At 38.3% G+C, this 27,786-nt stretch overlaps 1 protein-coding gene across 6 annotated transcripts in view; it reads right to left on the bottom strand.

The window, feature by feature from the left end:
• LRP1B (LDL receptor related protein 1B) overlaps positions 1-27,786 on the bottom strand; it is a 1,051,820-nt gene that overhangs the window by 603,190 nt on the left and 420,844 nt on the right. For all 6 annotated transcript variants that reach the window (XM_042437575.1, XM_042437584.1, XM_042437621.1 and 3 more), the window contains one exon: positions 6,466-6,603. In XM_042437575.1, the coding sequence (XP_042293509.1) occupies positions 6,466-6,603 (138 nt within the window). The remainder of the gene's footprint in view (positions 1-6,465; positions 6,604-27,786) is intronic.

Genomic DNA, 27,786 nt, shown 5'->3' with positions numbered 1-27,786 from the left:
GTCAATAAAGAACTTCTGTTATACCAAATAATAAATCAAATTGATTATGTTCATCTATCATTTTCCCCACTGTTCTGTACCCAAAACAGTTGTTACTGCTGGTCTATTCACATCAAAGGCAGTTTTGACTACGTTACATAAAAATAGTCGGGGATTATTTTGAAATAACCAGTTCTCTCTCTGTCTCTCTGTGTGTGTGTGTGTGTGTGTGTGTGTGTGATTGTGTGTAGTATACATGCATTGTTAAAAATTCTATGCATTAGCTCATCATACCCCCTGCTATCTTATCCGAAGAACTACTATACAATCAAATAATTTAACGGAAAAACAAATGAGCCATATCATATATATTCCATATATATGGAATTTCAAGATAAGCAAGCTTCTGGAATTGGTTCTGAAGGACAATGAAGTTTATAATGTACAAAAATCAATCATAATAAAACGATTTGTATTCTCTACTGCCACAAAGCCTGCAATTTACAGCCTCCTCACTAAGAACAAACAAACAAAGTACTGGAGTACACATAAACTAATGATTAGAAGTGCCACTGTAACATCACCTACTTCATTCATTATTTCCATTCATTACCACTTCATGCTGCAGATACATGCAAAACTTTAACCTTACACTGAAAAACACTGTCTCTTGTATAGGTCCATTTAAAGTGTTGATGTGTTGAAACCAGACAAGAATAGTAATGTTTAAAAGCCCTTTCACCACTCCACTCAAGCATATTTGTGTATGTGTGTGTGTGCCTTCAAGCTGCCTGTCTACTTATGGAGATCTGTAGTTACCTGGTCTGTATAATGAAGAGGTACAGAAACTAAGAAAGTAAATGTCAATAAATCAAGGTTTCATCGAATAATGTGGGCACTTCCTTCATTTATTTATTTTTGATATAATACCTCTGAAACTCTTGCTTTTTGGTGATCTGTAGCCAGCTCTGAGGTATGAAAAACTTTCTGTCATAATATATATCATTCTGAATGTTTGAAACCTCCTCCCCTTTTTTTTAAAAGGGATTTTACCCCAAATACTTGTCAGTCAACTTTCAAAGTATGTTTCCCCAGAGAACACAGAAGTACATCAAAAGACTTTTTAAATACCAAAACAATATTTAAAATAGAAAAAAATAAAGATATCTATATACTGAATTTGAGGTGAACCATCCCATATGCTCTAAAATCACAATGCATATTAATTTTAAAACAAACAATAGCAGAATTGGAGCCAGCCTGGTGTAGCAATAGCAATATCATTTCCATACTGCTTATCAGTGAACTAGAACTAAGTGGTTTACAATATGTAAACCAATTGCCCCCAACAAGCTGGGTACAGTATTCATTTTACTGACATATGGTTTGAGCATTGGAATATATTTCTGGAGACCAGGGTTTGAATCCCACTGGGTGACCTTGGGCAAATCACATTCTCTCAGCCTCAGAGGATGGCAATGGAAACCCCCCTCTGAAGAAACTTGCCAAGAAAAGACTATGGATGGGAAATCATCAATAAATCATCTTTGGTTATACAGTGTGCCCTTGCTATACATGGGGATCCATTCTGGACCCCCCTGCGTAAAGCAAATAGTGTGTATGCTTGAGCTCCATTAACAATAATGGGACTTGTGCATGTGGTGCAGCACGGGGCACATGCCATGGTTGCGTGCGCCATTTTGTTTCTGTTGTGAGGCTTTCAGAGTAAGCTGAAAGCCATGTAAAAAGTGCCCGCGTATGATGCGAGTGCACTGTAACATTTTCTTCGTATTAGTGAAAAGAAAGACAGCTCATATCTTTTACAGCATCTATTGAAGTGAATTTGTCCCACAAAATAGTGTCTGAAAGCACAATAGGGCATATGGACAAAATATTAAATATATATTTCAGCTGGACAATAATATTTTAGGCCTTGGTTCCTGCTGCTCCAACTATTGAAAGCCCATTAAAAATGGCAATTTGCTTAGTCAACATTTACTTAAGTTCTGTTTATTCACTGGGAACTTGGTTAATCAACATTTATATACATTCCATAGATTCATTGGGAGTACTTCAGTTGGGAATATTTAGGTCAGAAACTTTCAGATATTGTTGGGTTGCACATCCAGCTTTCCTCACCACTGGCTATATTGTCTAAGACAGACTGGACCTGTAGTCCAATAACAAGTGGAGGGGCACAATATCCCCACCCCTAATCTAAGCCTTGATTTCTATTTTTATACTACAAGACATTCTTGAAAGAAAGAAAAAAACACTGCAAGAACTATCCCTTTAATGTATATCCTTTCAAAGACTATTTGATTTTTAATCCATCTATTCCCCAGATCTTACCGCAGTATTTATTTCCATAGCTTTAAGCTTTTAAAGTGACACACAAAAGCCATTATCTGTTGCTTGAATGAGCTTTTAACTTCCTGTATCTCTTAATAAATTCACTGCTATGCATACCAATTGTGATTTATTGATCAGCAGTTTTTTCAGTTAAATAGTCACATGAATATGAATTTGATGTGCATGTCATTTATTTGTTACCAGGTCAGGCTCCAATATTCCATTCTTAATTTTCATCTGTAAAATGGAAGTAACACTAGCATATTCTAGAGGATTGTTCCATGAACTCCACATAAATAGCACATGTTCTTATCTAGTTTGAACTTTGGAAAACTGAGATATATCTTTTCTAGAACCTACAGTAGGCAGTGCTGCAATATATAGGCCAGAACCCCATTGTACTCTAGTGACTTAATGAAGTATACTTAATATATTTAACTAAGTCATTTATCCTGGCCCAGCCCACTCAAAACTAATGGAAATGCCATCCACCCATGCTCCAGTCGCCATTAGAATGGCTCTCCTTCTCTCCATGTTGCTCATTCCTGGTAAAGTAGGTTTTGGGGGATGTTATAATTGTGGCAATAGTGTCAAAACAATGACTAAGTAGTGTTGGTGAATACAAAACAGTTATGGATAAGTAAAGCTAGGTACCTGTTTCATAATCATGATCACTACTTATTCATGATTGTGACACTATTGTCACAATTGTAATTCCACCACAGACTTACTTTACTGGGTATCATCTGTTTGGGGAGAAAGAGATCAATCCAATTGGTAACTGGAACATTGGTGAATGGCGAATCCTTCAGGTTTGTGAGGTGGTGGTCAGGCCAGGAGACGTTACTTAATTAAGTATATTTAACTATGTCACTGATATAGGATTACTGTTTAACTTGAAATAATAAGATCAGACATAAATGTGGGTTGAAATAGGGCCACTTTATTTAAGGAATTAATTCTTTATAACTGTTTTTGAATACTTGCAAACTTGAAGGGGGCAGCCTGATGTGGGAGCAGCTGTGGCAGGTGGTCTATCCCTCAGGCCACCTCCTCAGCTTCCCCTGGGCGAAACAGCTGAGCTCCGAGGATAACCCAATGACTGGGTTGCTCCCCAGCCAACTCACATCTGGAATGCCAGCCTGAGATTTCCACAGTCAACTAGCCAGACTTGACTTAGGATTGTAACCCAGATCAGCCCCAAGGAAGGTCTCTTTTCCTCTCTCCTTACTCACAAGACCTAAGAAGAAAGTCTAAGAGGCCCAACCTTCACCCCAAGTGGGTGCCATAGGTGTTCACTTTTATTACATCTCCCCCCATAACTGCCAGTGACCGCCTATTTAAGTCCACACCTGAGCCAATCTGCTATGCCAAGAATAACAGTGTGAGGTAGGTGAAAAATCCTAGAAAAGGGGGGGATTCCTACCTGGCCCATAAAGAGACCACCAAAGCCACACTGAAGTCGAGGAGGGAGGGTGGGACAACAATTCTCGGAAGAGGGAGAAGGGAGGGAGGAGCAGGCTTAAATAGTCTTAGCCCACCACTAACCATCTCCCCAACCTGGTGCGATTTGCTATGTCCAATAAAGTTACCGCTCTCTATTCAAATAGACCAGTAAACTCCCATCCCAGACATACAGCCTGGGGATGTGGATTCTACCCACAATTCAGAAAATTAAAAGTTGAGTGTGAATGGTAGGGGCTAGCTTCCTATAGTAGGAATGGAAATAATATATGAAAATAGTTAAAAAAAAATTGAAAAACAGGTTTGTCAGATATTGGGATATACCTTGAAGAGAAGTATTCTAGACAGCTAAGAATCTTTGCTTTCTAGAATTCTCACTAACATTTCTTATTCAGAATCTTCGCAAGAGCCAGAGTGGTACAGTGGTTTGAGCAATGGACTATGAATCTGGAGATCAGGCCACGGAAACCCACTGGGTAACTTTTGGCATATTACTTTCACTCAGCCTCAGAAGAAGGCTGAGAAAGATTAGTCCCCACTTGAAAAATCTTGCCAAGAAAACCCTGTGATAGGTTCACCTTTGGGTTGGCATAAGTTGGAAATGACTCGAAGGAACACAGCAACAAAACCGAATCTTCACATTTTGCGACTGCTTCTGTGTAAAAAATCTAAAGAACAATTGCAGGAAAATGACAGTTGTTGCTTAGAAAGCAGGCTTCTTGCATAGAAAACAGCCTGCTCTAAATGAAAATAAAATTTCCACACAAAAATAATTATTTCTGCACAGAAAATGCTTCTTTCTGTGGAAGAATGCAAAGAAATTTGTTTTTGTATCCAGAAAGCTACATTTCTGGCACAGAATAAATCCAAAACTATTTAGTTTTTGAAGACTAAATAGGAGAAGAATGGGGAAATAGTTTGTTCTTGCCTGAAGATATATATACCCACTCAATGTTAAGATGCAGCAAGAGAAATGTATTAGAGCTGAATGAGAAACCCTTTATTCATGTAGATGGACTGTGCTATTTTTCTTTGAAAAAACTGTTAGAAGTGGATAGCGCTAGAGTAAATTTTCTATGAAACAATTAGCATTTACAAGATTATATCCACACTTTGTTCAAGAAAGAAGAGTAACAAGTTGCAAGTTGCAAAGAAAGCTCCAGTTTGCAAGTAACTCTACTATTTTCCTTATAGTTATGTGTGATTTTGCATGGATAAATTCAAGTGACAATCCTGTTTTACACATGTTGCCACTCTTTTGGCAGAGACCAATATACACATATCAAAATGAACTAAACAAATCCAACATACTTGATCCTTGAATATTTGCACACATGTACTTTGTTTTAAATGGCTGAGAGATGCTAAGAATCCTGTGCCGGGAGAAAGTCAGGATAGAAATTAAATCATATAAACAAACAAACAAACAAATAATAAGCAGAAATTTTAACCAGCTGATTTACAAATTCACAATAATTAAATGTATAATTCACTTAATAATCCTGTATGGTGGGGTAAAAAAAAATTCACGGTATATAATCCATGTACTATTTAAAACTAGGAATGAAATAAGCAACACTTTTCAAAACTTGCCAATTAAATGTCAGTTTTCCTTTGTCAATTATGTGAATGCTAATTTATAACATGAAGATCTCAAGTTAGCTGAATGCCTTTCTTAATGCATTAATTAAAGTCTCAAATCTCCATAGACACAAAATGATGACAAATTACCCTTTCCCCCATTCCTACTTACAATATTACCCCCACATCCAAAAACAGTTTGGTCCAAAGGTACACCTAGTGGGCTTCTTGCCTGATCATGTAAAACTACTACTAGCATAAACTACTCTTTAGTATCACATCAGCTGCATTCCTAACCATGGAAATCAATCTTAGAAAGTTTATGGCTTCTGTGCATTATATATTAAAACTATTATTGAACATTTGCTTAAGGTATGCTAAAATACAGATGTAACATAATGTATTTTCACTGGTAACCTTAAGCTTTAATACAATTGAGTATGATTATTTTATTTATTTATTCAATGTGTGTGATAATCAATTATCACAACTAAATTTATATCTCACTTTAACAAACCATTATTGAGACTAGACTAGGAAGCAGACAAAGGCAATGGAATCTAGGTTGGCTCTGAAGGAGAGGCTGTTGAGGTGCAAGAGGGTTGATGAATATGGAATAGGAGGCTTATCATGGTAAAAGAGCATACATTTGGTAATGGAGAAATGATATAAAAAGGCAACTAATGTGGAATATAATAAATGAGAAGCAGAGAAAACCAATGCAATGTAACAAAGAAACAGCTGCAAGGGGCTAATAGATGAATTTGGGAATCATATAGAGTTGACATAAAATAATGTTTTTCTGGACTAAACATGGGAAAACCAAAACCATAATCAGCAAAAATACTGCTAAAGATTAGAGTTAAACTGGGATAGGTATTTTAAAGGTACAAGCAAAATGGTAGTTCTACTCTGTTTTGGCAAAACACAAGAGTGTCGAACAGGGCATTTAATGCTTCAACAATAGTAAATCTAAATCCTAACAACAACAACCAATAACAACCTGGAAGTGAAAGGTTTCTGGCTTGCTGCAGGAAAGCATTATGTTGAAATGTTTATGGGCATTTTCCCCGCATAAAATCCACTTACCTCGACAATGTACACCTTCATCATATCCATCAGGACAGTCATAAATGCCATTGCAGAGTTGGGACAAGTGAATACATCGGTTTGTGCCAATACATTTAATGTGATTCAGAGGGCATTTGAATTCTACTTCTCCAGGACCTAAAAAAAAGAAAAGATAGACTAATTAATATGCAGTTTGATTCTGTTCAAATAAATAAAGATTACCAAGGCAAAGAAAGCACTGTACTGACATGCATTTGCATAATATTTCCACTTTAATGCTAGCTGCAAGCTTTTTATGCATTTGTCTACTGTGCAGTTTTTCTGTGCATTACTAGCAGAATTATAGTTTCTTAATAAGGATTAACATAATTAAAAGAAAATCAACTGCTCAAAGAGGATTATTTTATAAAATGAAGAGTGTGCAATTTATCAATTTTTTTATGACAGATTTACTCTCCTCCAAAGATTAGAAATGCTGAAATTTATATTTAGAAACATTAGGGACAGTGTGCCAATTGTTTCAAATATTATTTAATTATTACTTTTCAATATGATTACAACATGAGGCTACCAGCCTACTATTAGCAAACCTTAAGCAGTGACTTAACAATTGATAGTGGGAAAGGAAGTGGTAAACCAAGCAGTAAGATGTTTCTTGTTACTTAAAAGAAAGAAAGAAAAGTTGTAAATTATTGTCCAGTGTCTGTTCCAAAAGAATAAAGCAATATGTTTGCTTCCTTGTTTACATTATTATTATTATTATTATTATTATTATTATTGTTATTGTTATTGTTATTGTTATTATTGTTATTATTGTTATGTTCCTCTTCCCATTTAAAATAGTAAAACATAATTGAAGTAAGATTCACCTTTCAGCCTAGTTGATTTCTATGTGCAGAGAGGTGCCATTTTACCTTCACAATAGCCCCATATTCCAAAGGCCTTGGACTAGTTCTGAACTTTTTGATAGTTACTAATTGGCAACACTGCAAAGACTCGGGTGCAGTACATACCATCCAAATGCACCGTGCTCCTGGTGATACTAGGGTTAGGGAGTGCACACCAACTGCACGCTCCCTAACCCTAGCGCATGTGGACGGTACCATCATTACGCGGTGCCATCCAACGGGGCACATGACAATGACATCACATGCATGCTGTGTCCAAACAGAGTGGCATGTATGTGACGTCTCCATACTGACCCAAGCCGCTTATGGCGGCCTAGCAGAGGTGCAGAGAAGAGCTCCAAAACGGAGCTATCTCCGCATCGTTGATGGGGCAACCAAATGGCCGTGCCAGCCATTCAGAGGAGAAAGGGGCTGCGGTGGCCACCCCTTTCTCCTCTGTAGGGCTGGGGGTGTCTGGGGACATGAAGCCCCAAGGACACGCCTTTTCCAGGCCAAAGAGAAGCAGCATTTTGCCGCTTCTCTTTGGCCTGGAAAAATGCAGGATTTGGGCCACAGGGCTGCCGGTGAGGTTGCCCTGGCCCCAATCCAGCGGAAAAAGGAGTGGCTACAGGCTGCCCCTTTGGGGCGGTCTGCACCGCACCTCAGTTTAAAAGCTCAGCCAGCTTAAGAGCTTTCTATCTACAGACTATACTAATATAAAGTTCTAGATGCCAAGATCCGTGGCTCAGGGAGAATCGGCTATAACCCCAGTCCATCATGACTAGACTGTCAGTCTTCACATTTTTATCTGAAGTCCAAGGTACCATGACCTCATGGGGGATTTCAGAGTCTAAAAGATGGTGGAAGACTGGTCTAGGGTAAGAGGGAGGGTTGGGTTGTTTATATGAAAAAACTTTTATCTTTGGATATTTTGAAAGGCTTGGGTTGCACCATCCAGTATGAGGTTTTATTCCATGCTCCCTCCCTTACAGCCTTTTGCATCACTTTGTGGGTGAGAGCTATTGGTTTTCTTCAAGACTAACAGTTCTATGACAACACTGGAATTAGGGACATTCCATTATTTCACCACAAACTGGAGTTTATTATCCAGACCTCCAAGACTTATCAGAGGAGGATTGCCTCTACAGTAAATTGGGTAAAAAAAAGTGACTGGATCTTATGCCCTTTGTTTGCTTTGTAGGACTTTGTGCAGGCCATGGGTCTTCAACCAGGTGGCATCTTTTGTCACATAGATTTTTCTTCCCACATGAGATACCAGCTATGGGCATAATAATTTGATAAGACCATTGTTTCCATAGAATCTGACATTGAAATAGGTCCTCATTTTATTTAGAAGATTGGCCATTGCAGGTTCTCTGCTTAGAAGAAGTTTATGTGGCCTTTTAAGTAGTGATACTGCAGTTTGGTCACTAATCTTGTTGGGTTTTTGTTTGTTTGTTTGTTTTTTGCAGATTCTATGCTTTGTGCTGGAGAGATGATGTGTCTTGATCTACAGGGACAGCATGGTCTATTGGGCTTGAACCTGCCACTTTCAGTCTCAGTCTGGTGTGACTGGGCTACTGTCGAGTGGTTGGGAAGAGGGGCCTTTGCTGACATATTTCTCTTCCTGAGTTTTTTGGAGAGTGAAGGTCTCTACACCATACATTCTGATCATTCCCCTTGTGTGTAATGAGCTTAGTTTGTTGAAGGACAAGTCCTGGATGATTCAAGCTGCATGTTATCTATTACTGATACAATCCAAATGGCCAGGGGTAACTTTGGCATGGTTGCCAATCCTAGCCTGCCGAATGTGATGGAGTGAAGGTGATGCACACTGTGCGGTCAGAGCCTGCAAGCAGGTAAACTGGCAAACTAAAAATGCTTTAGCAAAGGAGTTGCGTAACTTTTTACTACTTCCTGAAATAGAAAGCACTAGAGAGCTGGTGGCATTCATCTTTTGAAGGAGGGCAATATTTTGTTCCCGGAGGATCTGCAGCAGGATGTGAAGGCCCTTTTGGCAGGCCTGTTAGGAAAACAGGCCAAGTAAGTGCTCACCTCTTGTCCATGCCAGGTATGGGGAGAGAAAAGTAAGGTTATGAAAATCCAGTAGATGAAAGGTGTGGGGGGCTTTGTATTTGCCTGTTTAGGTTGCAGGACATGGGGGTGGGGAAGGAAACAACCCTTAGGGCTGGCCTGGGGATGGCACTCTCACTTTAAATTGCAGGATTTGAGGAGGGCTTCCACAGGTTTGCCTCCCATCAGAATGCCAGCCAAAAAGAAAACCAACTATTGAGGTGTCCCCAGGTCTCCAATATTTCACCCGGGGTAGCTGAGGAGGAAAGCTAGGGGAGACCCTTTGCCTTAGATGCTTCCTCACCCAACTTCACCTTCCCATCTTGCATCTCACAGATTCCAATACAGTTGAACAGTTTATAGATGAATAAAGTGTCCCTTATTCAAGCTAATTCCTGTGTCTGGAATCTTTATTCTTTTGGTGTGTCAATAAAGTCTATTATCTTTCCATTTTTCCCTTCCTCTCTCATCTTCTCTGCACCTCTCTTCTTGCTTCTTATATCACCTTCTTCACCCATTTAGTTTAGCAGATTTCACTGTGAATTAATTCTCCAACCAATTCACACACTGAGGTAGCTACAAATGTTTGCCGTTGACAACAGCCCTAAGAAAAACAAGCTTGCATTTCTCTAATACTCTTCTACCCGGCTATAAGGACTGTTAATGTTTACCCAACAAACTATAGAAAAAGGACACCTGGCATGTCATTAAGAGTCAAAAAAGGGGGTCAGAGAAGAGTTCCATTGGACTTGTAGACACTAAAACAATGATATGTTTACTCCTTGCACAGTGCCATCTAGTGTCTCTTGTACCTATTCAGTGGAAATACACTGTTTATTATTTCCAGCTGATACTAACAACATATCTTTAAGAATGGATGGCTGATGTGAGATGAAGTGAGCCTATTTTTTCTTTGTTTGTTTTGTTTTGTTTTTTGCTTTTGGTCAGAAGGTATGAGTAGGGAACATTCTGATCAGAACATCCCAAATGGCACTGCCCAATTATTCTAGAAAAAATTCTGTTTTCTAAAGCTTGCCTACTTGGAGGGAATCGGCTGTGAATTGAGGTCTGAGCTAAGTGTTGGTGAAAAGAGATTGAGACAACAGTCAAGGCCAATTATTCTGCTGATTGCTGAAAAATTTATATCAGCTATCTAAACTCAAAGCTTTCTATACAATTACCTTCTATTTTATAAAGTCAGCTGGCTTTTTATATTGTCTTTTGCTACAGTAATATGCAGACTGACTTATAAAGTACAGGGACATTATGAAATCTTTAAAATATTATCTGACTGCAGATCATTGAAGGGGATCACAGCAAGTGCTTGCAAAAGTCTATTTGTTTGTGAAAAGAGGATAGTTTGAAACGAAGATGAATAGGCTTCCAGAAATATATATTAATCATGAAACTAGAGTTCCAATGGGATTTTTCTTATTCTGCTCACAAAAACAAATAAGCAATAGATTACGAGGACTGATTAACATACAAATGTGATTATTCTGACACTGAGTGGTCTGGGTATATGTAGTTAATATTCTTCCTTGGCATATTGCTTTCTCAATGCCACATAACAATATAGAATAAATTTGCACTAAAAATTGAGTCAGTATGCCTTTAAGCAATGGGCAGTCTGCACTTCTCCTCCATTCAGGGTCACTTTGCCCTTAGTTTAGTTTGGGGAAAGAGAAACCAACCTCAGAAAAGAAGCTGCCAACTTTCAGAAAACACAATAAACCCAATATAGGCCCCATACAGACAGGCCAAAATAAAGCTGCTTTGGGACACTTTTGAGGTATGCTGTTTAAATGTTGCATGCATCCTAAGAATCCAGAAGCCACACCAAAGCCATGATCTAGTCCTAAGGACTGGAGCGTGGCTTTGGCACAGCTTCCAGACTCTTAGGACACATGCAACATTTAAACAGCATACCTCCAAAGTGTTCCAAAGCAGCTTTATTTTGGCAATCTGTATGGGGCCATAGAGCAAAGTTTGTAGTTTAACACCACCACCCCCAACTGCAAGCAGGGACAATCTAGCAGCATGCACTAGCATTTAGTTTGTTCTTGAAAAGCCAGGCTTCCTGAGTTTCTATACAATTACTAGTTATGTCATGTGAATACACTCCAGTGTTATTTACTGTGATAAAACTCCTATTTGAGAGAAGATGCCACAAAGAAAGCCCTTCTGGAAGTCTATAGCTGCATTGCTAAACATCAGGGTGGGGCAGTCTGGGGATGGAAAGAGCATTTGGAAATATTCAAAAAATAATTTTAAAAATGTGTTTCATAAGTGCCAGGAAACCCAAAATAGGAGAAACCTGGACTGGCAAAAATCTTCACAGTTCAGGATTTGTTCTTTGCACATGGGTTATCTGCACAGAAAAAGCTATTCCCTTCATAGAAAATACTATTTTGTGCCCCAGTATACCATGTGAAAATTTTATGCACAATAATAATGGCACAGTTTTCAGAAACTCTCTTGCAGAAGGAAGGAAATGGCTAAAATGACTTGTTGCTTACTTCATGAATGAAATTAGAGAAGAATAAAATCCCCAACATAGCCTTCCTGGATTGTTGGAGTTCAAGTGCCACAAGCTCTAAATCAACCAGCATAGTCAATGGTGAGGAATTCTCTGGAGTTGTCAGTCCACATACTGCACAGAGATCCCATTCCTGCTGCACATTCTCACTTGGTGGTAGGATATACCAAACTGTATGGTACAATTGGCCCTCAGAGCCATGAAGTCAACCATCCTCAGCTTAAACATATATTTTTTAAAAAATACAAAAAGCAAGCCTTGATTTTGCCACTTTATATAAGGGACACAATTTTATTACATCTTTGAACATAAAAAGACTTGAGAATCCACAGATTTGTATTGACGGCAGATAACAAGGGCCCACTGTACTTAGGATTCAAATAAAAATATGTAGATCTGGTTCGACTCCACATGAAAGTGACATCTGTCAAAATCCATACCTAAGATCAGAAAATAGTATGGCCAACTGAGAGCATTTTTGAGGTCTTTGGCATTGATCAAGGGTACTTGCAAATGTGAATAGTTTTATATGAAAGCTTGAAAGCAGCATTGATAAATGGAGCAGTGCTCTCAGCAGTCCTGTTTTTGAATTTGGTAGTCTTCATGTGCCTATATTCATGAGATGATACTTTGCACATTAATTCATAGGACTTGTGCCAATTCCAGAGTATGTTGGCTTTTATGTTCCCATGACTACCCTCTTCCTGTTACTTTGTTCTCTTCCTGCTTGTCATCAGCCTAACAGCACACCTGCTATAACTACCTCTAAGTAAGGTGTTCCAATAATCCTGATACCATGTAGTAATTTTCCTTTTCTATTTTCCTGTTTATTCATAAATCAAATTACTTTTATGTGCTTTCCAAAGACTGATAAGTTCATTTCACTTCTACTAGACCAATTGGGGTGGAGGTGGGGGGCAATGAGGCAGGTAATTGTTCACTCTCTGCTTCTCAATTAATCATTTTGCCAGAGGGATCCACTATTATTTCTTACATTTTACAAGATCCTGAAGACTTCTTTCATGTGCTCTACCTCCGTGCCCACCAATAGTTTCCCTTGAAATTGTGGAAAAACAGAGGCAGTGGCACTGGAGGCAGCTTCTCTCAGAGGCAGTCATATATAGATTGGAAGTAAGCAGTTATAAATAATCACTTAGGGGCAATTAATACTTTTTTACAAAAAGGTGTTAACTACAACATATAAGTATGGCACTTATAATCAGGAATAACTTCCTTTTGGATTAGAATGATAATCTTTTAAGTTACTTTGAGTATTAACCAATATTTACTGGCATGGCTAAAATCAATACACAATTTTTTTTTATCAAATTAAGAAACAAGCTGGTACAATATTAAGAAATACGTTGGTGCCAGCAAGGCCAAGGAAACTGTAGCCCTTCAGACATTGTTTCAAGTAACTCCTATCTTCTTTGATGATTTATGCTGACTGGTGTACTTATCCTCCATGACCTACACATCAAAGTCTCCTGGTTGAAGGAGAAAGTTTTGGAGTTTCCACATAATAAATTTACATTTCCCCTCACAGATATTTTGGTCTGAAACTCCCATAAAGTTATCCCATTTGCTAGACTAGTTAGGATCAATGGGAGTTGTGGTCTAAACATATCTAGAGGGCCACATGTTGCTCACCACGTCTCCAATGATGGAGCCACCATCTTGAGGGAGAGAAAGGCAGGCTAGCTCAACCAGGCCTGCCTGGAAGAAGGCAAGCCCTCCCTTCAGCCACCATGTTGATGGAGAGAGAGGTAGGCTAGCTCCAAGAAGCCAAGTCCTCCCTCCAGTCCATCTGTCTTGGTCCAGGCCTCGGAGGTTGAGAAGAACTTCTGGACCTCATCCCCTTTCCACCACCACTCCCTTCTCCTTTTGTGTCGTGTCTTTTTAGATTATAAGCCTGAGGGCAGGGAACCGTCTAATTTAAAAAGATTTTATGTGCAGCGCTGTGTAAATGTACAGCACTTTATAAATAAAGGTTAATAATAATAATAATCGTTGCCTTCATATTAATAGAACGCTACACTTTCACAACATTATAGAATCATAGAATCATAGAATCGTAGAGTTGGAAGAGACCACTAGGGCCATCCAGACCAACCCCCTGCCATGCAGGAAATCTAAATCAAAGCATCCCCGACAGATGGCCATCCAGCCTCTGTCTGACTATAACTGGCTTCTCCTTTCCATTGTATAACAAACTCCAGGAGAACATGGTCACTTCCACCTAATGATCCCACCACTTGCACCCCATTAACCAAATCATTCTTGTTGGTTAGGATCAGATCTAAAATAACTGAGCCCCTTGTTGCCTCTTCCACCTTTTGGACAATCGAATTGTCTTCCAGGCAAGTGAGGAATTTGCTAGACCTTGAGGATTTTGCTGAGTTTGACTTCCAGCAAATATCAGGATAGTTGAAGTTGCCCATCATTACTACATCTCTCTTTTCTGACTGTGTGGTCATCTGTTCTAGAAAGATATCATCCAATTCCTCCGTCTGACTTGGGGGTCTGTAGTAGACTCCCACCGTAACATCCTTGTTGTTTCTCTCCCCTTTGATTCTTATCCAGATGCTCTCCACCTAGCTTCCAGGTTTGATGTCCTGGATCTCTTCACTGGTATAAATATCTCTGACATATAGTGCTATTCCTCCTCTTTTCCTGTTTGGCCTATTTCTCTTTAAAAGGTTATACCCCTCTATTTCCACATTCCAATTATGAGACTCATCCCACCGGGTTTCGGTGATGCCTCTTATATCATATTTGCTTTGTTGTACTTAAAGATCAACATTCTTGATCTTTAAGCTACTAAAGTAGCTTGACTTTGATTGATAGGCAATGTATATAGGCACACTTTTTGCATGTAAAAACACATGCACACATCTGGTGAATTTGGATCCAAGAACCTGTCACTTTACAGATGTGGATCCAATTCCCATCATTCCTAACAGGTTTAGCCAGTGTTAAAGAAGGAAGGATTGGCAATTTAGTAAGTAATATTTTAAGAACCAAAATTGTCCATCCTGCCCTGGGTCATTATGAGCAGCTATCTGCCGCGGGGCTGTACAAGTAAAACACAGTATAGCACTTTAGAATTTCAAAGCAATCCAAAAAGTATATTAAAATTCAAATATTTCAAAGTCACTGTGTTTTTAAATTTGTGGTTTTGTCTTTAGCTGTTCATATCTCCTCAGCCACCCTTCCTCCTCAGCAGAGCCACTTTATTCTGCCACTGGAACAGACACAATAGAATGGGCAGGAGGTAAATTATGTACCTTTTCCAAATGATCTCATATACGATAATACAGCATAATGCAATAATACATAATGCATTTGAGGACATTTTGTATCAGGAAAAGACAGTTAGGTATAAATTGTCTCAGATTTTAAATTGACTTCAGAAAAGAAATCCAGATGACTCATTCTTTGAAGGCTCACGGTCTTTGGAACTCCATAGCTACATTTCCTAATAACAGAAATGTCTAGAAGAAATGGTATTTGGCAATTTTGCCATATAAGGAATTTTATAGAAAATTATAGAAAGTAATGACTTTCACTTAGAAATTTAGGGAAAGGGGTCTCTTAATTCTTTAAATGATAATCTCATTATTAAGATATCCGGTATTGATACCAGGATTTTATCTGGGACCTAGATCACATAAAAGCCTTACTTATTATTTATGTTAGCATGCTGAATCAACAGGTTGAGTGTGCTATCCTTGTTCCTCCAGTCTTTAATTCAGTTCATTTGTTCTCATCACACTGAGAGAGATGAATCTGAACAGAGAATATTCCCTACATGTGAATGTTAACCATGCAGTTTTGGAACATGATTTTTTTTTGGGGGGGGGGGGGGGGGGGTGAGGTTTCCCAGTCACATGGACAGTATCTGCATGTAGAGGAAACTCTCCTGTTCAGATTCATTATTTTCCATATGAGGAGAATAACAGAGCTAAGATGGAGGAAATGTGACTACCCTGCTCAAAATATATGCATAGCAAATTAGGTTAAGCTACACATGTTGGATTATGTAGGCATCTTATAAGCATATGATCATGGGTGCCAGATGAGTTTCCCCCTCTACCAGTGGAATTGCTGAGATTGGTTCCTAAGTGTGCGTGCGTGTGTGCGGGGGGGGAGGGCGAAAACCTGACTTTCCCTCCCCTGCGGCCAGCTAGCAGCAGCTCCCCTCAAGATCTTCAGAGTCCCATGTGGGATTTGGAAGGTACCTCTGCCCCCCAAGGCTCTTGGATTTCTGCATGGCTCCTGCCCTGTGGGACTCAGATGGTACTTCTGCCCCAGCAGCCACTGCTACTGAGGGAAGTGGCACTCCAGAGGTCCTGTTGGTGGTCTGATAAGTCTGCTGAGCAAGCGGGAAAAATGCCCTTTCTTGCTTGCCCAGTAGCCATGCCAGTCCCACCGTGTGTACTAGCCCCTTCTGGGATGTCACTCTGTGTGCTCTGCAACCCACAACTTCCCTAGTGATGCCACTTCATTCTATTATATGAAGGTTGGGGTGGTTAACCTGAAGCAAGTGTTGTATGATTCAGTCCATACAAAAGGAAACATAGTCCAGTTCAATAACATAAACCGTAAGTCTCAGTATATAAGCATCTACTTCCTGACAAAATCTCATTAATATAAAAGTGCTAATCCCATTTATTACAAACTGTATTTATAAGATAGGTAAGAAGGTCTGTCTTAACTCCATAATTGAGCATATAGGTATTTCCCTCCCATTAATTTAAAAACAGGACTCATAGAGAGTCACTACAAGCATTGTATAGAACAGCTGCTATAACCTCTTTCAGTCATACATCAGGAGCAGTGGGGACTTGTGTAAGGATATTAGTGATGTGAATTTTACAGCACAAAAGTGACACTGGACAATGGCCTTGGATTTCTGCAAGTCCCTAGAAAGTCAGCCAGGACAGGACAGAGCCCATCATAAGGCTTCCAATGTTTGACATAATATTCTTGGTGCTGGCAGTCAAAACAAAGACTTTTCTGTGACTGTTTTCATAAAGTCTGTGGTATTTTTCTGCAGTATTATGTGATGAAGTTGATTAATGACTGTAATTAAGATAAAATAACACCATCTTTAAGCTAGAAGGAGCCATCCACACAACTACCATTAGATCTATGTTTTATAAGCAAAGGCCAAAATGGTAATGCTGTATTCCTGAAGAATACAGTATTTGGGCAATAAACTTTAAAGCCATAAATAGGTAATGGAAATAATTTTTAAGAGAGCACTAGAATAATTTCCCTGCACTTTACATAGCAAAGCAAAGGAGTCTTAATTTATGGATAGGAAACCTTTTACTAAAAAGTTGCATTGTTCTTCATCTCTATTATAGAACAAATAAATATTTTCAGGATTTTTTTTCTTTAGTAGTAAGATAGATTTCCAAAACTGAGTACAAACAGCAAATAGAAAATTAAAAATGTGTTTATTGTGTTTCATATATCTAAACAGCACGACAAATACCAATCACATCTAAATAACAATACTGTATGTAAAGCCTTGTATCCAGTGAAACATATTCCCAGACCTTCAGACACAGTTGAAATCTCACACAAGATGATACAAACTTTCTGTCAGTGGGATAATGATAATGTTTATGCACCATAACAAGCTGGAATGAAATAGTATTCCAACTTGTCAAGGCTTACTTGTGGCTTATTCTAAAGTAATTCCATTGGCTTGTTGAGAAGTGATGGAATAGAGAGAAGGTACTAGCTAGGTTTATTTGACACTTTGGCTCAGTACACATGGTGCTAAAGCGCCATGCTTGCACCGTGCAAGGATTACGGGACTGCGCAGCAACCGCACGGTCCCTAACTCCAGCATGTACGGATGGTGGCATAATGCAGTGCCCTGTGTACACGGGCACTGCCATTATGATGTAACGGACATATAGCGTCCGCATATGACGCCACGCCAGTTGCGTCACGAGTGTGCCATTGGTGCACTCGGACGTAACTGGTGCAGCGGAAAAAGAACCCACTTTCTGCGGGCTCGCCACACAGTTTGGTGGCTGTGGCTTTGCTCTGGAGGAAACTAGACGACCGGCAGGCCACCCTTTTCGGGGAGTCTGTCCCGCCCCATTATATTCTGAACTCAAAGTTTGTGAAAATGTGCTTCTGGCTCTGGTGGTTTAAATATTGTTGAATATTCTTGATTCTGCCCCACAAATACTCTAGTGAATATGAGGAACACATTCTGATTATGATCATAAAATCATCCAGATCCAGACACTCAGTGTGTGTGTGTGTGTGTGTGTGTGTGTGTGTGTATACACACATGCCTGAATGACAATTACCTGACTTTGTGCATTGTGTCTTACAAACTCTAATGAACAAAACAAATTTGGGCCATATTTGCATTGCAATTGCTTGAGGATTCTTATCAGCTTTGGGGTAAGAAGTTTTGACCATGGCAAACAGTGTGGGGTGGGTGGGGGGGGGGGAGCAAGCAAGCAAAGAAAAGCAAGAGATGACAACGAGGTTAGCTGCAAAGATGAAAATATACAGAACTAGATCTTGGCATCATTAAATCATCCTTCCTCTGTTCAGGTCATTCAAACATTTCTAGTTTGCACCATCTGGTGATGAAGCTGAAATTAACAAAGGCCTGTATTGGAACACAACAATAAAATGATTCATGCATACACTTTCAGAAAGAAGAAACATTTTGTCTCAGAGTAATGTTGTTGTTGTTTTGTTTTGTTTTGGTACATTTCACTCTGAATGAGGGCTTCCAGATTCCAATCAAAAGGATTTCATTGATTCTAGGTTTATGCCTTAAGTGTTGTAGTATAATTAAGCTGTCCCAGACTTTAGCATAAATGACCCATTCAAATTAACTTGGGAAGGGTAGCTTTTTTTGGCATCAGAGTCTTAATGGTTTGCAAACCAGTAAATGTGCAGCTAAGCTTGCATTGTACAGTAGAGATCTAAAGGAATGAACTGTGTCCTCCTACTGTGCCTCCAAGCTTCTATGAGCAACTTAATTATCAAGCTCAACCACATTCACTTTCAAAGCGCATAAGAGAGACTTATTGGATACATTAACACAGTGTAGTTGCTCACTGATCCTGCTGTGACATATCTTTGCTTCTAGTTGTTGTCTAATAAAAAATAGAGGGCAATTCTATGCATATTTTGTTTGATGAGGCTGACTTTTCAGGAAGCTTCTATAAATGAGGGGATTGGTCACAAGGAATTTGAAAGTCAAGAGCATCAGATCTATCCCGAATGTATAGGGGTTACTCAAAATCACAGTAATTGGGGGTGTATTCTGCAGATCAGGAGAGATGCCATTACGTCCAAGAAGTTCCCGCCATGATTAACTAGCAGTGTCAAGGATTTTGGCTCAATAACAAGGGGACATAAACTTGTACATAATGAAAGCAAGCCAGCCTTAAAAGATGCCTCTCCATGCCAACACACAAAGGAAGGATTAGGACAATTTCTAATCATCTACAAAGTCTTATGCTGCCTGATCGCGGTGTGCAGATAACTCTCAGGTTTGAAGACTATGTCAATAGTGCACATTCTACCAAGCTGGTAAGGTTTTGAGTATGTTCCTAGCACCAAATCACACATCTTGCAAGCTAATAGGAAGATTATCATTAGAAGACTAGTCACCAGGTGATGAACTGACTACAGGAACTCTAAACACATTGACTGTGTAGCTGTTGTCATCATCAGTGAAGAGAAAACCAGTACTGATGAAAGCACATCATTGGATTAAGACCAATGTTGTTGTTGTTTTTAAAAAACAAGCAAAACAAAATTCGATCCTATCAGTATTCTCCCCCTTAGTATTTTAAAATATTGATTTTGTAATATAAATAATCCTATCCAGACAGTGGTATATGAAGTTACAGTTCCTATTAAACAACATAGACACACATAATTCAAAGATGCCAAAAGTGTTTCCTGACACAGCCAACCAAAAAGACTTGAATGACTTTGGAAGCAAAGCATTATTTCCCCTCCTCCACCACATATATTCATTAAAACAATTCTAAAACATAATAAAATTATGTAAAGCATCTGAAGTCTACGAAAGCTCATGCTGCCAACTTCTTTCTTTCAGTTCGTCTCAAAGATGCTACAAGATCTCTCTACATAATAATAAAATTATATTTTTCCTTCAGCCGTTTAGCATTTATTAGTCATTTTTTTCCAATCAAAGTTAATTGACATGCTTTATTATACCAGGCCATCACAATATCCCTTTTAAATCTTTCTAGAATTGAGTAATGACTTGCATAGCAGCTACTAATAAATACCCAATTAAGGGTTTATGAGATACCTTTGCATTGTCTCTTTGAAAAAGCCCCAAGAGGGAGATTTGTAAGCTTTTAGTTACTAACATAGGCTGGCATCTTGTTCAGTAGTTACTGGTAATAAGCCACATTTGCATTCCCATATATTTTGGTATTCTTGTTTATGTTCATTATGGATTGAGCCAAAAATCTACTTTTTCAACTTGCCAGTGCCCCAGACAATGTAAACCTGTCAACTGGGGCACTGGTTGACTTATTTTTGGATCAATCCAAAGTGCTGTAGATTGGGCATTGCGAAATTATGACTGCATCACACACACACACACACACACACACACACCTTTTCATGGGGTGCACTGAGGCAAACTACTGCAGCATGATCCTTAGTGCTTTCTCGAGTTACCTGCTTTCAGTGCATCCCACAAGCAGGACAGCACTGCAGAGGCTATTTCCTAGTGCCCTGATCTTCAGTACCTCAGAAACTCTTTGGTTGGTGTGCTGGAAAGTTATGTTTGTTTGTTTGTTTATTTGGGGGGTTTGCACCGTCAGATATAGCTATGATGATGGAGCTCTATTGTCATAATTATGTCTGGCAACACACCAACCTGCCATAATTTATTTCAGAGAAAACTGCATCCCAGCAAAAGTTATATTACCATAGAACCACTATAAATGTTGAAAGTATTGTTTTGGATTTTGCTTGTGCTTAAACTTAAACTATAGTTCTAAGGCCCCTCCACCTGAAAAATATTGACATAAGGTCTATAATGACTATAATCTGCCGAGAGGTCACATTTATAGAAGGCTTCTCGTAATGCAGTTTGAACATGGCTTTCCTTCTTTGAAAAGTGTTTTTCTTACATATTTATATAATTGCTGGATATTGGGCCAAATGCTGAATGTTTCTCCAAGTAAGAAGAGACTCAATACTTTTAAAATTTGGAGTGGTTCCCCTAAACTATGATGTAGAAATCCCATTATGTAATACTAAATTGTGAAGCTACATATCACTGTGCATGAGGCTAGATAATAAGTAACATCGAGCAGCAGCATCATTAGAAGAAAAGCAGTTTGGCATTTGGAAAGGTGCAATTAAGAAATCACATGAGGATGCAGATTGCCTTATTGACTAAATTTGGTTTTTGAATTCTTAATGCCTTCTGCTCATTATTTTAGGAATGTTACTTACAAAATTAGCCTGTGCCAGTAATCTTTGGCTGAAAAATATATTCAAAGTTGTAGTTCATTAAGTCTGCATATTTTCCCCCTTAAGGACATTCCTTTTACAGAGTTATAGTCCGTGTTATTTCTATCCAGAGTAGACCCATTGAACTAAATTGGAATTGGTTCTTGCCATTTCCATAACTACCATTAATTTCAGTAAGTTTGTTCAATTTGGGAGTGGCATTGGAGTTAACCTGTAATATGTCCATTATAGTGTTGTGGCTTGAGTGCTGGACTGTTACTCTTAAGATCAGGGTTCAATTCCCCAGTCAGCCATGAAACCCACTGGGTGATCTTGAGCAAGTCACATGCTCTCAGCCACCAAGGAAAGCAATGACAAACCTCTTCCAAACAAATATTGCAAAGAAAACCGCATGACAGGTTTGCCTTAGGGTCATCATTAGTCAGAAATGACTTGAAGGCACGCAACAACAACATATATTTGTATATTTAAACATACACAGTTACTTGCACATGGACAAAAGCAGCCCAAATTCCCATTTCTACATGTCTGTTTTCATATATAAATAAGTACCACCATCCATTTACTGGTTATCCAGATTTTGTACAAGTTACTTTCCTCCTCATGCTAAAAGGCCAAATCCACAGAACTTATGGATTACACATGAGAAACCTAAGCCCCTTTTCAGTTTTTAGTTAACACACAAGAAGGAACTCTTGAGAGCATATCACCCAGCTATTTGGAGAACAAAATACTGAACTCTGCAATTGAACTGAAAAATCAAAGAATATGTCAGAAAAGACTGCTCAGTTTGCAAAATGCTTAAATAGCTGGTATTCTTAACGTTCTAAAAAGACTGACATAAAAGCTTTTGTTAATGGATTTTTCTAGTGATTTAATAGAAAGCACTAAAAGCTGTGTTTTATGCCTGTTGTTGTAAGAAATGAATGTTGTCTCATGTAAATGGTCATTCATTAGTTATAAGGAACCCATTAGTAATTTGAAAAGATTTTTTTCTTTTAAATTTAATTAGCATCACACATTTTGAGGCTTCCCTGTGTCAATTGTTGTAATGATTTGATGTCTATGTATGCTAAAGAATGGGCTGATAATAAGTGCCTTAGCTTGAGAGAAATGATAGTAAGGTGAACAAAAAGAGTGTTAATTACCTGTACAATTAAAATGGTCAATACCAGCAACATTGTAACACTTCACCACTTATGGCTTGGATAGGTATGTACCCAAATTGTAAAAATGCCAATGGAAAAAAATAAGTATTAATCTTAGTAAAAATTTAGTGAGTAAAAATAGGAGAATACTTGTGATATAACAAAACAGTCTTCTGGGATGGACATTGAGTCATTTTGTGCATCCCTATTTAGAGAAGCTGTAAGAAGAAGTGTATGAAAAAACTCCTTCAGATGTTCTCCTAGAAGTCATCTCAGAAGATCTTCAGAAGGCTGTATATAATTTCCCCAAAATTCCATGTTTCAGTCTTGTGCACAAAGTTGGAAGCATGCAAAAATGTTTTATTTATATGGTGTGTATATATAAAGTTCTAAGTTTTTTCCTTTCTTTTTCTTTTTTACATTAAAACGTGTCACTGTAAATGTTGCCATACCAGGTGAAATTATAGCTCTAGAATTAATTTTGAGAAGTATGTCTGGTCTTCTACATCTAAATACATTCAAACATACAGACCTAGCCCCCATTTCATGCAAACCTGGAAAGCTTGTTCAGTGAAGTTCTTGTTTGCTAAATTCCAAATGAGGGTGTGGTGAGAGGGAAGAGCTAATAGGGTAAGACAAGAAATACAAGTGTATTATCACTTTACACTCTGGCGCGGTACAGATGAGTGGCTCCATGCTGCTCGTCTTTTCTCCTTGTTGGCGCTGCAGCAGTTGCACCACACGGCACCGATGCGCTGCCAAAAAAGGCAGCTTTAAGCAGCTTCTTTTTTGTGACACTGTAAGGGGAAAGAGCACTGTCATGATGTCACTTCCTGGAAGTTATGTCCGAACGCTGCGTGGCAGTGACATCATCATGGCAGCTGGCACATGGACATGATGATGGAATCTGTAGGGACTAGGGTTCCGGAGCGTGCGGTTGGTGCGTGCTCTGGAACTCTAAAATCGGCACGGACATACTGCTCCCTGCCGGTCTGTATCGGGCCTCTGATTCCCAGTAATAAAGCTTTAGGAGCAGAATCTCAACCTTTCAAAATGGGGGAAATACTGTATAAAATCTGGGAAAACCAGTTAATGGTAATGTCACAGGGAAGAAAATGTGGTCATCTAGGAAAGCCCAGAGAACTAGACTGAGATATCAGGTGGACAGAACTGGTTTTCTGCCCCTGAGGTTCCCCATTCTTGTTTTACAAAGAGAGTTACAGCTTTGATTTGGAATTCAGAACTAGCAACAGTGTGCCATAAAGTGATAGTGGCCAAACCACTATCTTAATAATTATAATGCAAAGCAAGAATAATAACACAAGTATATAGATACACAATGGGATTCAAAGTACCAGCCTAAGGTGGAGTTTGACCCCCTTAAATGGTATGTATGTCCATGTGATTCTGCTGTGATTCCAGATGCATAACATCCAGCTATATCTGATACTTGACCAAAGACATCCCCAACACAAATTAGTATCTATTCAGGAATGCAAAATGTTATTGTCTTGAGAGGGAGCTTGATAAAGTTTCAGTGTTGATGGAATAAACCATGAATTTACTCAACATTTAGCACAAATGTATAACCCAGATAATTGTCATATGCAGAGGATATTTCCTTTACACTGCTTATTTAGACTGAAGGAAGCTTAGACACATAGGGTTATTTATATTCAGAGAAGTGAAGCTAGGTGTTATAGGTGAGATGCTATTTTTTACATATATTATGCCAAATTCAGATCCTAGAAAGGAGTGATAGAAAGTAAAGCGTGTGTGATACAGAAGTGAATAAATAAAATACCTAGGATTAAGACTGCCAGTTCTAAACAGAAGCATGGTGGCATGCTTCTGTGTGGGAGTTCAAGCAAATCAACTATAAATGATCAATGACAAATGAGATCACATAACTATAAACAACAAGCAAAGAAGTACCCAACAACTTAGAAATAAAAAGGATAGCTGACCAGGAAAAATCCAGCCTTGCAATTACCTCCTACATGTTTGATGGAAGATATTCAGATTCACATAGCCCAATAAAATCTATAGCAGACTGATAAAGACACAAGACTACCATATATCTCAACAGGATGCTAGATAAAAGTTCCAATAAATGCATAGGTGGATGAACAAATAAGGAGTAACTAGACACAATACAAAAACAACTCCAGATAGAGAGAGATGGAGTCATCTCATGATTGTGTTTAGTGACTTCACCTGCAGATATTACAAACAGCTGCCTACTCTGCTGTTCCTTTGCTGAATCTATACTGTATAATGATGGTAATGTAGAGAGCTATCATTATCTAGATAGACACAGTAACACCTTTATTTTTTTAAATAATGTTTTTATTAACCAGCCTTAGATTCTAAAATTTCTATGAAACATCAATTTTATGTAATAATCACCCCCAGGAATAACTGTATGTATTGAACTGATTATCTTAATAAATACCCTATAAAAATTATAAAGCTACCCATTCATTCTCCCAACTTAAATATCCTGTATTCCAGTGAGTGAAGAGGGGGGTAGTCTTGAGGGTTGAGAGAGTCGTAAGAAGAGATTTAATGTTAGATTACATATTTGAACAATACCATTGTTCATAAACTGGAAGTTCAGTTGAGCAGAAGATGACGTTTAAGGAACCTCAGATAGATAATTGGGTAATTGACAAAATGGCAAATAAGCTTCAGTCCTTCAGATAGAGAGATTATATAGAGAAACATATCAGTATCATAATAAATACATTTATGGGAGATAAAGAGGAATCTGTGTTAACTGGGAGTTTTATGCCTTCCTTTGTGTTTTTTTTAATATAATATTGAAGTTTGAGATAGCGATTTTTAAAAAAATTCTCTTTATTCCCTTTACTCCCTAAATTATGTTCTGAGCAGATTTGTTTAAGTGTTGGGAGATGCTCTACCTCACTCTGCTAAAGAATGCTGAATGGGAAAGCAAAGTTATACTTGTAGGAAACTAAACATTTGTGCTTCATTTGTGAACTGGCTGTGAAGCACAATTGTGAACTGGCTGATTTAAAGGGATGCAATTCTTTGCTATATTAATTCTTGAAGAAAGGAAAAAGAAAGAACACCTTTTTAAAAATTTTTAATTAATTTTAATACATAATACTCAACATATATACATACATAAAATACATAACAATTGTTTCTTTACATAGATAGCACGAATTTATCTTATATCATGAACAGATAGATAACATTGTTTCTCTGTTATCCTCCATGATTTGGCTTTGCTTATATTCCAACATACCAGTTATATCTTGAATCTGTTGTTTCCCCTCCTCCCAACAACAACAAAAGAGAGGGGGGAAAAGTATTACATATATTAACAGTATCTTATAAATTGTATGGGTGGTTTTAACACCCTTAGTTATTTTATCTCATTTCTGTAGCTATCTTTAGTCCCATAGTTTGTTCACTTTTTCCCATTTACTTTGAAATTTTGCTCTGTTTTCCCGTGAATCATCATAGTTATTTTGTCTATCACCATTAGTTCATTCACCTTAGTTTACCTTCCTGTAAATTATTATTTCCCCCTTTCCAATGTTTTGCAAAAACTAAGCGAGCTGCTGTTATTAAGTATAATATCACATCTGTCTCTTCATGACATAATTTCCCTCTAAGATCCTCTGTAGTGTTTAACAAATAAAGTTGGGGTTTCATTTCTATATTATATTGAAAAATATCCTGGATTTTCCTATGTATCTCCTCCCAAAAACTTTTTGCCTCTTTACAAACCCACCACATGTGGTAAAGGGAAGCGTTATTTTCTTTGCATTTCCAGCAGTTACTGTTGTTTGTGTTTTTTATTTTGGCCAGTTTTAATGGGGAGATGTGCCATCTATATAGCAGTTTGTAATAGTTTTCAATTAAGTTGGCACTTTTAGTAAATTTTAATTTTTTTTCCATACTCTCTCCCAAATGTTCAATAATATTGGCTCCTTCATATCCTGCATCCATTTAATCATACTCTCTTTTATAGTTTCCTTTAAGAAAGAACATGTTCTGTGCAGAAAAGAGATATTATTATCTATTCCAAAAAATAAATGCAAATCTTGTGTAGAACAATCGCCCAGGGCTTGGGGAGTGGGAGCGGGCGGAATGGAAGGGAATGGAAATGGGGCGGAATGGGGACAAACACATATTATCACACCAGAGAACACCGTTGATGCTGCCGGGAGTCCCCAATCCATTCCCCATCTATCCCACAGCAGCCAATTTTGAAGAACGATTCTCAACAGTTCTTCAAAATCAGCTGCTGTGGGGCAGATGGAGAATTGATCGAAGACTCCCGGTGGCATCGGCTACATTCTCCTGTGCAATAATATGTGTTTCCCCCCCGTTCCTCCCCATTTCCATTCCCTTCTGTTTTGCCCTGTTCCCGTTCCCCAAGCCCCAAGTGATAAACTTATAAGTCACAAACTGCAAAGGTTCTTGTCAGCCCAGAATTATTCTCACCAGGATCTCCCAACACTTGAGAAGCACAGTGTTCAACCATTTAGAAAATATTTTACAATATTCTTTCCTTTGCTAATATTCAGTAGGGCATACAACCAGCCCATTTTAAGGATACAGCCATATATTGCTTTTGAATGGGATATACATTAGGACATAATTGAAGACACCATTCTTACTGATATTCTCACATAATTATGGCTGGATCAGACTCAGGTTTTGATACTCTGAGTAGTTCCTACAATAATAAAATAATAGGAACAACTTTATCTAGCCTACTCAGATGTAATTGAATCAAATGAGTCTTACGGCCAGGAGATTATATATAGGATTTGATGTTTAACTATTTTGATAAAGCTTTTAAAATCTAGTTGTCTTTGCACAAAATATTTAGTCCTCTAGTAATATATAGCTCATTTTCTGTTCTTTCTGTTCATTCTTTCTTTCTGCACATAGAACAAGACTGTAAATAATCACTGCAGAAGACCTTCAGTTGGCATGTAGTCCAAAGGGAGAGCAAAGGTCTTTACAGCAGGTATAAAGGTTGTTCTAATTGGCACATAACTGCAAGCAAGTAATTTGAGTCATTCTAAGGAACAAAAGTTCCTTGCCAACTATGTTTCCAAAGTATTCCCCTAATATAGCATTCATTCACCAATTTATGGTTCATCACCATAAGGCCACTGTAAATTAG

Source organism: Sceloporus undulatus, chromosome 1 (genome assembly GCF_019175285.1).
Source record: "Sceloporus undulatus isolate JIND9_A2432 ecotype Alabama chromosome 1, SceUnd_v1.1, whole genome shotgun sequence".
In the NCBI taxonomy this organism is placed as follows: Eukaryota; Metazoa; Chordata; class Lepidosauria; order Squamata; family Phrynosomatidae; genus Sceloporus; species Sceloporus undulatus.
This window is presented reverse-complemented; position numbering and strand designations above follow the sequence as displayed.